Source organism: Dreissena polymorpha, chromosome 6 (genome assembly GCF_020536995.1).
Source record: "Dreissena polymorpha isolate Duluth1 chromosome 6, UMN_Dpol_1.0, whole genome shotgun sequence".
In the NCBI taxonomy this organism is placed as follows: domain Eukaryota; kingdom Metazoa; phylum Mollusca; class Bivalvia; order Myida; family Dreissenidae; genus Dreissena; species Dreissena polymorpha.
Window position 1 is genome coordinate 43,800,298 of NC_068360.1, and position 11,489 is coordinate 43,811,786.

The window sequence follows — 11,489 nt, forward strand, 5'->3', positions numbered from 1 at the left end:
AAGTCCTTGATGTTTGCAACTACATTATGGAAATAATGCAACCTCAGAAAAATTATCTGAATGTACATTACTGTAACAATAATTTAAAATCGTGGGCCTTAAATTTCATGGGTTTTTAATTACTTTTTCGTTTCAAGATTCGTTGATTACTGATATAGGAAAAAGGAGAAATTTGCGTCGTTCATTTTCCGATGTTTTTGCGTTAAATTCGTTAAAAAATGTATTGTAATCTTTTATTTGATTGTTGTTGTTTATATATTTTTTGGATAAAGATTCTTTTTTCATTGTGAGACCGTTTGTTATGCTGCGACTCTAGTTATTGTTTAATATATTTTATGTTTTGTGACTTTGTTGCTTGGTTTTACTATTCTGCGTTTAAGTCGTATACGAATTGTACTCCTTACTGTTTTCATTACGCTTTTATCCGCAATGGACGTCTCAGATTAGATTTCATTCTGTAACGGTTTTAAACTGTAGCTACTCGTTATTGCAGGAAACAATATACCGATAAGGCTTCACCTACAACCAAGGCTGCGACCATGGCAAAAGCCAGTACGATTTACTTGCGGAGCATCCTTGATCACAAGGACATGCCGACTAAACTGAGAAAGTTCTTTGAAAGATTCTTCAAAGATATCGACGAAGCCGCCAAGAGAATACCAATCTTTCTGAAAGTAAGTCAGTTAATCAGTGATAATAGTACCGTGTCCTTCATTACTAATTATTATACTTCTCTACGCATGGGCACCGTACTTTATCGAATCTGTTTTGTTTCTAGCGCAGTTTTTATATATGCATATCAATATTCAATTAGAAGATTGTGTTTTATAGCCATATATAACGTTAGTGACTTTTACGTAAGCTTATATCGACCAATGCGATATCAGTTGTATTGTTCACAACCGGACTGTTCAGGTGGTGTTCAATCAAGAGCTGTGCACTTTGTCAATGAAAGCCCCGATTGCGTGGGACAACCCCTAGGCTTTGACCAAAGTTTAAAAGTTTCATTTATATTTAGTTTCAGAAGGGCTAATTTGTGCAGTGCAACATTAAATCTCTTATTGAAGTTTGATTTTAACTGGACTAAAAAAGAAATTTATGTGAACAAATGTAACATTGCATTCTACATGTATATTATTGGGTGAAATATGCCATTATCGTATTTGATTTGTAGTTTCCGGTAGGTTAATTTATTATTGAAATGAAAGTGTGCATATAGAGTCAATTATTATTGGGGAAATTTTGGCTGTTTTCCAACATTGGATTCACAAAAATAATAAGTTTGGCTCAAAAAGAGGGTGTCCAAAAAATAGTGTCCGAAAACTTATTACGGTATTTCAGGCCGACCAGCAGCTGATCGAAACGCTGAGACACGACATGACCCAGATAGAAGAAATCAAGGAGAAACTGCCCAGCCTCGCCACTGACTGCGCCGATCTGCATGGTTCCCTTGACATCTTCTACGTGAACAAGATCATGAAGTTCGACTTTGACTTGGAAGAGTTGGACTGGGCCAACAAACAGTTTCTAGGGTCGGGCTCGTTTGCCGAAGTGTTTAGTTCGGAACTGAAGAGAAAGCGTCGGCCAGTGGCGTTGAAGGTACTAGACAAAGTGGAAATGTTTGCAAATCTCGTCAATTCGTTACATGTAGTTTCATATTTTACCAACGAGAGTGTCAACCTGTCACACAATACGCAAGTTTAAGATAACACACATTAAGTTTGTCAATGTATGATGTTTTTTGTTGTTGTTTTTTTCAACTTACAGGTTGCCAGCAGCCCTGTTAAAAGCGACAACGTTACTGAAATTCTGATGGAGGACAGAACCATGCGGTGAGTGTGCTATAAATAGCGATAACTTTGCCACCTTATGTCGACCTTAAAGTCCGCAATACTCGATACGATCATAAGTACTAGATAACCGCAAAAGTGTTACATTATGGTAGGAGTTTTGTAAGTACCCCGGTAACGATATTACATTCGAACATCTAGTATTTACGATTGAGTAACATAGACATTGACATGACGCCTTATCTATGATCGCTCCGCCCACTAGAATTGATCCACCAATCAGCGATCGATTAATCGGGCGCACTCGTTAGCAACGACCTGTCCGCCATTTTCTAGACAAGCTACATGTTTAGGTTCACTTTTATTCCAACGAGTTTCTTTTGTTTTCCTCTTTAAAAAAAATGATTAAAAATGGTTAAACGGTGTCAATGGGGATTATGTAAATCGGACAATCGATATCCGGACAGATTAGTTGGTGACATTGAATTTATTTCGTTTCCAAGCCGAAAAAAGATCTTGAGAAGTGTAAGAGATGGGTAAAGGCATGCGGTCGTCCCGACGAACAACTGAACATCAACATTGTCAACGACAATTACAATATGTTCGTCTGAAGCCTAATTCATGCTGTGTTTTATTACTCTGATAGTAATGCACTTAATTGACATCATACATGTTATTTGAAGGTGACATGTGATATATTATCTTATTAACGGTATCTACACATTTGCAGTCATGTGGTGTCACCGATAAACGCTTTTAATCCACACTAGGAGCTCGAATGCCTAGATCACATTTTTTAAACGAGTTTCGTTTATTTTGTTCGGATTAAAAAACGGAAATGAAATATGGCAAAACGGTGTAAAAAGGGTTAATGCAACTCTGACATTTGGTATCCAGAAAGATAAGTTAGATGAATTAAATTTACAAGTATACCATTTCCAACGCGGCAATGCGGTCTTGACAAGAGCGAGTGGAAGCTTCAAGAATTACCGAGATCCCCTTTATAGAACATTAATTTATTTCACAAACTTGAAATGTAATATAAGCAATAACTAAGCATTATTCAGTATGTATTATGTCACGTGTGCATGTAAAATAATTGAGAATTTTGGTGCCCAATTCGTGTAACATTACGAAATCCCCGTTAAAAATCGCGTTGTTGTGTGTGTCAGAAACAAGTGAAAACCATTTAGTTATTATTTTAATAAAGACGTATCGATAAATGCTATTGTAAAAGAGTTATTATTACTGATATTAGTTAAGCAATAAATGCGGTAACTTCGGGGAAGTCGGTACCTGCGCGAGCGTCTGATATTGGTAGCCTTATTAATTTATAATAGCCTGACCGTATTCCATTTCGTACAACGCTAATTTTATATCAGACAATGTCCAAACTTACTGTGTTGTTTTTGCGCTTTAAATTATAGTGATTGATAAATGTCCCATAAGCAATGTTTTATATGATTAATATCACTTTTATACGCAATAACATGTGGGATTGAGGTACCCACCCGGCGTCAGAAAGCGCGTAAAACTTCACCGAATTCCCAGTTATAAAGCGCTATTTCGTGTCAAATACACGGGTATGGGGGAATGTTTCGGTAATAATTTTGTTAATAACACGGGTAAATACCGGTGAAGTGTTAATTTATTGCAAATACCACCATTAAACGTAATAACGGGTTCGATTTCGGTAAGCGCGCAAGCGTTTGAGAGCGTGTTTAATGTACCGATTTACCCGTTATAAATAGCTGATGTTCTCTTTAATCGTATTTTTTTGCATTTGCAGAATAACTAAATGGCATCAACCCCTGTACAAGTGTAATATGGTGTTAAACAAGTCCATAAAATCATCCGGAATATCGCGTAAATCTATATTCAGTCTATCGGCAAAGAAGCCATTTTGGTGTAAGCTTGTCTAGGTTTTCTTCCCGCTGAGCCACGTGATTAAGTGGGCGGAGCGATCACTGATAAGGCGTCATGTCAAAAAGTATTCGGTTCCATAAAAATATTAAATAGCGATAAATTGTTCGTACTTAACAACTTGGATAACATAACTGTATATTCTATAAAGAGCGAGTACTTATTCGAATCTTAACCATTTGGTTAATATTTCGATAGGTGCACTATACAAAGCAATGTCGTCTCAATTTAAGGCAATTAAACGATATGAGCCGTCAAGTCCAATCAAACTATTATATTGCATAGCATCTTTTGGAAAACGTTCAATATTTTTTACATGCCGAACCGACAGTCTTTATAAAATAATATTTTAATAGGAAGAAAAGAAGCACATTTAGCAAGGCGAGAAATGTTTTTGATCAGCCTCGATCTTAAAAAACGGGGCCTCGTGCATTTGTGTAAAACTGTCGTCCCAGATTCGCCTTTGCACTCCTAACGTGCTTAACAAGGACTTCACTTTTGACTAAACTGGGTTTTTGCTAAGATGAGACGTCCTTTTCACGAAAAAAATATATACATTAAAAGCGGAAAGTGTTTCCCAGATTAGCGTGTGCGGACTGCACAGGCTAATCTGGGATGAAACTTTACACACGTGCTTTAAGCCCCGTTTAACCAGATCGCGACACATTAATATTTGTCTTTAAACGTCCATAAAAAATATGCATCAATCTTTGGCAGGGAATTGCGTCACCCGAACATCATCCGTTACTTTGGCGCGACGTACGTAAAAAAGACATCGGGCTTAGTCTGGATCATGGTCATGGAGCTGTGTAACGCCTCGCTGAAGAGCTTGTACATTGGTGAGTATTGTGTAACGCCTCGCTGAAGAGCTTGTACATTGGTGAGTATTGTGTAACGCCTCGCTGAAGAGCTTGTACATTGGTGAGTATTGTGTAACGCCTCGCTGAAGAGCTTGTACATTAGTGAGTATTGTGTAACGCCTCGCTGAAGAGCTTGTACATTGGTGAGTATTGTGTAACGCCTCGCTGAAGAGCTTGTACATTGGAGAGCATTTTGTAACGCCTCGCTGAAGAGCTTGTACATTGGTGAGTATTGTGTAACGGCTCGCTGAAGAGCTTGTACATTGGTGAGTACTGTGTAACGCCTCGCTGAAGAGCTTGTACATTGGTGAGTATTGTGTAACGCCTCGCTGAAGAGCTTGTACATTGGTGAGTATTGTGTAACGCCTCGCTGAAGAGCTTGTACATTGGAGAGCATTTTGTAATGCCTCGCTGAAGAGCTTGTACATTGGTGAGTATTGTGTAAAGGCTCGCTATAGAGCTTGTACATTTGAGAGTATTGTGTAACGGCTCGCTGAATAGCTTGTACATTGGTGAGTATTGTGTAACGCCTCGCTGAAGAGCTTGTACATTGGAGAGCATTTTGTAACGCCTCGCTGAAGAGCTTGTACATTGGTGAGTATTGTGTAACGCCTCGCTGAAGAGCTTGTACATTGGAGAGCATTTTGTAACGCCTCGCTGAAGAGCTTGTACATTGGTGAGTATTGTATAACGCCTCGCTGAAGAGCTTGTACATTGGTGAGTACTGTGTAACGCCTCGCTGAAGAGCTTGTACATTGGTGAGTATTGTGTAACGCCTCGCTGAAGAGCTTGTACATTGGTGAGTATTGTGTAACGCCTCGCTGAAGAGCTTGTACATTGGTGAGTATTGTGTAACGCCTCGCTATAGAGCTTGTACATTGGAGAGCATTTTGTAATGCCTCGCTGAAGAGCTTGTACATTGGTGAGTATTGTGTAACGCCTCGCTGAAGAGATTGTACATTGGTGAGTATTGTGTAACGCCTAGCTGAAGAGCTTGTACATTGGTGAGTATTGTGTAACGCCTCGCTGAAGAGCTTGTACATTAGTGTGTATTGTGTAACGCCTCGCTGAAGAGCTTGTACATTGGTGAGTATTGTGTAACGCCTCGCTGAAGAGCTTGTACATTGGTGAGTATTGTGTAACGCCTCGCTAAAGAGCTTGTACATTGGTGAGTATTGTGTAACGGCTCGCTGAAGAGCTTGTACATTAGTGAGTATTGTGTAACGCCTCGCTGAAGAGCTTGTACATTGGTGAGTATTGTGTAACGCCTCGCTAAAGAGCTTGTACATTGGTGAGTATTGTGTAACGCCTCGCTAAAGAGCTTGTACATTGGTGAGTACTGTGTAACGCCTCGCTGAAGAGCTTGTTCATTGGTGAGTATTGTGTAAAGGCTCGCTATAGAGCTTGTACATTAGTGAGTATTGTGTAACGGCTCGCTGAAGAGCTTGTACATTGGTGAGTATTGTGTAACGGCTCGCTGAAGAGCTTGTACATTGTTGTGTTTTGTGTAAGACCTCGCTGAAGAGCTTGTACATTGGTGAGTATTGTGTAACGCCTCGCTAAAGAGCTTGTACATTAGTGAGTACTGTATAACGCCTCGCTAAAGCGCTTGTACATTGGTGATTATGGATGGACATGGACTACCGTTTCAGCTTTTTCTAAATGTGTTATTGCTATTGATTTAAAATGGATATGAGTCTTCCATTGTTGCAAATAATGAACGAGTTCCTAGACCCACGGTCTGTAATATTCATCTAAGTTATACCTCGACGAATATATTTACACAATTTGTCATTCGTGGGACATATTTCTCGTAATCTGTTCTTAGGGTACTGTAGAATCATTAGCATTCGTGTGACATATTTCTCGTAAACTGTTCTTAGAGAACTTTAGAATCATTATCATTCGTGGGACAAATTTCTCGTAAACTATTATTAGGGTACTGTAGAATCATTGTCATTTGTGGGTCATATTTCTCGTAACTGTTCTTTTGATACTGTAGAATCATTATCATTCTTGGAATATATTTCTCGTAAACTGTTTTAGGGTACTGTAGAATAATTATCATTCGTAGGACATATTTCTCGTGAACTGTTCTTAAGGTACTGTAGAATCATTATCATTCGTAGGACATATTTCTCGTGAACTGTTCTTAGGGTACTGTAGAATCATTATCATTCGTGGGACATATTTCGCATAAACTGTTCTTAGGATACGGTAGAATCAGTATTATTCATGGGACATATTTCTCGTGAACTATTCTTAGGGTAATGTTGAATCATTATCATTCGTGAGACATATTTCTCGTGTACTGTTCTGAGGGTACTGTATAATCATTATCATTCGTGGGTCATATTTCTCGTAAACTGTTCTAAGGGTACTGTTGAATCATTATCATTCGTGGGACATATTTCTCGTTAACTGTTCTTAGGGTACTGTAGAATCAGTATTATTCGTGGGACATATTTCTCGTGAACTGTTATTATGAAAATGTAGAATCATTATCATTTGTGAGACATATTTCTCGTGAACTGTTCTTAGGGTACTGTAGAATCATTATCATTCGTGGGACATTTTTCTCGTAAACTGTTATTAGGGTACTGTAGAATCAGTATCAATTGTGGGACATATTTCTGGTAAACTGTTTTCAGGTTTCTGTAGAATCTTTATGATTTGTGGGACATATTTCTCGTCAACTGTTCTTATGGTACTGTAAAATCAGTATCATTCGTGAGACATATTTCTCATAAACTGTTCTTAGGGTACTGTAGAATCATTATCATTCGTGGGTCATATTTCTCGTGAAATGTTCTTAGGGTTCTGTAGAATCATTATCATTCGTGGGACATATTTCTCGTGAACTGTTCTCAGGGTTCTGTAGAATCATTATGATTTGTGGGACATATTTCTCGTGAACTGTTCTTATGGTACTGTAGAAACAGTATCATTCGTGGGACATATTTCTCATAAACTGTTCTAAGGGTACTGTAGAATCATTATCATTCGTGGGTCATATTTCTCGTGAAATGTTCTAAGGGTTCTGTAGAATCATTATCATTCGTGGGACATATTTCTCATAAACTGTTCTAAAGGTACTGTAGAATCATTATCATTCGTGGGTCATATTTCTCGTGAAATGTTCTTAGGGTTCTGTAGAATCATTATCATTCGTGGGTCATATTTCTCATGAAATGTTCTAAGGGTACTGTAGAATCATTATCATTCGTGAGCCATATTTCTCGTGAACTGTTCTTATGGTACTGTAGAATCATTATCATTCGTGGGACATATTTCTCATAAACCGTCTAAGGGTACTGTAGAATCATTATCATTCGTGGGTCATATTTCTCGTGAACTGTTCTTAGGGTTCTGGATAATCATTATCATTCGTGGGACATATTTCTCGTCAAATGTTCTTAGGATACTGTAGAATCATTTTCATTCGTTGGACATATTTCTCGTGAACTGTTCTTAAGGTACTGTTGAATCATTATCATTCGTGAGACATATTTCTCGTGAACTGTTCTTAGGGTACTGTAGAATCATTATCATTCGTAGGACATATTTCTCGTTAACTGTTCTTAGGGTACTGCAGAATAATTATCATTCGTATGACATATTTCTCATGAACTGTTCTTAAAATACTGTATAATCATTATCATTCGTGGGACATATTTCTCGTGAACTGTTCTTAGGGTACTGTAGAATCATTGTCATTCGTGGGACATATTTTTCGTAAACTGTTCTTACGTTACTGTAGAATCATTATCATTTGTGGGACTTTTTTTTCTTTATTTCGTGGGATGACCGATACACGAAATTAACACAACACGTCCGAAAATGTCCGACGTAAATTTGTTTTTTTTTCCAAAATCAGAACTCAACGAATAAAGGTCTCCACAAAGACTTGGTCTGAATTCACGTACGTAAAGTGTCATCCCAGATCAGCGTGTGCAGTCCGGAAAGGCTTATCAGGGACAACACTTTCCGCTTTTATGGCCTCCTCATATGAAGGAAGTCTATACCAAGGTCTTTAATGAAAAGCAAAGACTATAAATGATTTTTGAGTATGTGGTTTATTTCAGACGACATTAACAAGGACAACCACGTACCTGGCATGATGCCCCCTGAGCACCCAAGGCGGCAGGCGGCGGTGAAGAGGACGCTGACTCATTGCCTCGACATCGTTAAGGGCCTGGAGTATATCCACGAGAAGGGCTACACGCACAGAGATATGAAGCTGGAAAACGTGCTGGTGAGTTCACGGTTATTTGAGCCGCGTTTTTGGAAAACTGGACTTAATGCATGTGCGTTAAGTTTCGTGCCATATTAGCCTGAAAAGTTTGCACAGGCTATTCAGGGACGACACCGTTCCGCGTTTATAGAATGTTTCGTTTAAAAGAAGTCTGTCCTAAACTAAATCCAGTTTTTGCGGAAAGTGTTGTCTTTGATTAGCCTGCGCGGACTACACAGGCTCATCCGGGACGACACTTTACGCACATGCATCAAGCCCGGTTTTTCTAGAACGAGGCTCACGCATAGTGGTCTTTGTCATGTTTTAAAGATAGCATTGATTTTCTTGATATTGGTTGATTTCACCTTCTACATAACGGTTTTTTGTTAGGTCAACAGTAAGTGGATTTTTCATTAAATTATTTGCATCATTATGCTACCGTACCTCTTAATCTTTAAATTTAGTAAACCAGCTAACTCAGGTCAGGTTTGAGCAGGTAAACTGCAAACCATTCCATGACTGAAATACTGTAAAATACTGCGTAAAAGAAACAAACAAGAACAAAAATAATTTATGTTGTTTTGACAGTTAATTGTTACTTTATGTCATTTGCTTTTACAATAAAAATATCAAATGATTTAGGTCCGTAAAAGCCTGGTATCGTTGTTTGTCCGTACATAATAATTTAATATTACTTACAGATCGGAAATGAAGACGTGGCCAAAATAACCGATGTCGGTGTAACGAAACAAACGAGCAACCTCGTGCGCACGTGCAACGGTTCCCCGGCGTATATGGCACCGGAAGTTCTATTGTCCACTAAAACCCAGACGAACAAGATAGATATATACAGCCTGGCGCTTATATACTGGGAGATGTGGTTCGGGCACGACGTATCCAGCGATATGAATCGGGAAATCCTCGGGCTCGGTTTTCAAGGAGATGCGTTATCAAAGCTTCGCGAGCGTCAAGGTGATGCGAAAGGTGGATGGCGACCGAGTTTAAGCCACCGGAACAGGCCGCCGAACAGCTTTATCGATATTATCAAAAGAAGTTGGTCTGACAACCCTGACCAGAGACCGGAAGCGAAGGAAATTCGGATCTTTCTTGAGGAACTGATTCGCAACAACTGAGGGATAAAAACAAATACATACATCACAAGATATATTTTCCAATGGCCGTATTATTCTTACATATAATATCCCTTGATTTTTTCATGATAAGATGCAGATTGGTTATTTACTTGTACTTTGTATGCTTTTATTCCTTTTTAGCATTATCTCAGCATGTGGCAAAGTATAGTGGTAGTGGGTTTGTGTGCGTTCAAGCACGAGTATACGCTTAAAGCACGTAGATTATTAAATGCACAACAATTCAGCTGCATTAATAGACTTAACAAGGTGTATGAAGTGCGTAGCAATTTAAATCAGTTTGTGTTAGTTTAATTATACTAAATTGTTATTTATTGTGCGTGTGGGTTTCACATAATATTACCTTTCGCTTCAACCAAAGTCAAGACAAGCCATTTATGTTTAGGCTGTTATTCGTACGACGTTTACGATGTGGTTTTGTCATTGGAAAAAAAGGGCTTAACACATGTGTGTTACGTGTCGTCTAAAATATACCTGTACAATCCGCTCAGGACAATCAGGGATGACTTTTACCGCTTAAACTGACGTTTTGGTTAAAAAGAAGTCTTTTCTAAACCCAAATCCAGTTTATGCGGAAAGTGTCGTCCCTAAAAGTGTCGTCCCAGTTTCTCCCGAACAATGCTCTTACTTGTCATCCTCGTTATACTCTCTGTCATATTTTAAAGGGATCTTTTCACGGTTTGGTAAATTGACAAAATTGAAAAAAAATGTTTCAGATTCGCAAATTTTCGTTTTAGTTATGATATTTGTGAGGAAACAGTATTACTGAACATTTACCATAGTCCAATATAGCCATTATATGTATCTTTTGACGATTTGAAAACCTAAAAATTATAAAGCGTTGCAACGCGAAACGATTGAAAAATTTGGAGAGTTCTGTTGTTGTCGTTTAAATTTACAAAACTACGAAGATTACTTATATAAGGTATAAAATGGTACCGGCTACTTTTTTTACTTTTTTAAAATTTTATTCTAGATTTTTTACTGGAGCTTTTAAGATCCAATGTTTACATTTATCAATATAAAGCATTTAATGACAAACTTCAAAATATTCCAAAATCTGTGAAAAGGCCCCTTTAATTGCATGAATTGACTGAAATGTGACGATTAAATGTAACGGCAATAAATAATAATAAAGAAAGCAGTAATCTCAGAAGAATGATGCGTGATATATATTCGTTTTTGATTTTGTTTTCCTTATAGATGTTATTGTATTTACTGGTACATGTATTAGTATTGTTGCTAAAATGTGTTTTAGATTATTTGAATATTTTATGTACGTTTGTTGTGTGACAATCTTACATTCGACAGTAATTGAACTGTCAAAGTATTCTAGAGGAGACTGTCGTTCAAAATAAAGTACATGTATCACTTTATACTTTGACACATTTCAAACTTACTTGTTTGCTGAAAGTTAAATTAGTTTAACTCAAATTTATTTAGAATTTGGTATAACTTTATTTATGTAAAATCCTAGTTATCTATTTAAACAATCAGTATTTAGATTTTTAATAAATTTCCCCAAAATGCG

At 37.7% G+C, this 11,489-nt stretch overlaps 1 protein-coding gene across 6 annotated transcripts in view; it reads left to right on the forward strand.

The window, feature by feature from the left end:
* LOC127836366 (uncharacterized) overlaps positions 1–11,489 on the forward strand; it is a 36,180-nt gene extending 24,691 nt beyond the window's left edge. For all 6 annotated transcript variants that reach the window (XM_052362964.1, XM_052362963.1, XM_052362962.1 and 3 more), the window contains 6 exons: positions 494–674; positions 1,342–1,599; positions 1,768–1,832; positions 4,431–4,552; positions 8,659–8,828; positions 9,509–11,489. In XM_052362964.1, the coding sequence (XP_052218924.1) occupies positions 494–674; positions 1,342–1,599; positions 1,768–1,832; positions 4,431–4,552; positions 8,659–8,828; positions 9,509–9,940 (1,228 nt within the window). In that variant the 3' untranslated portion in view covers positions 9,941–11,489. The remainder of the gene's footprint in view (positions 1–493; positions 675–1,341; positions 1,600–1,767; positions 1,833–4,430; positions 4,553–8,658; positions 8,829–9,508) is intronic.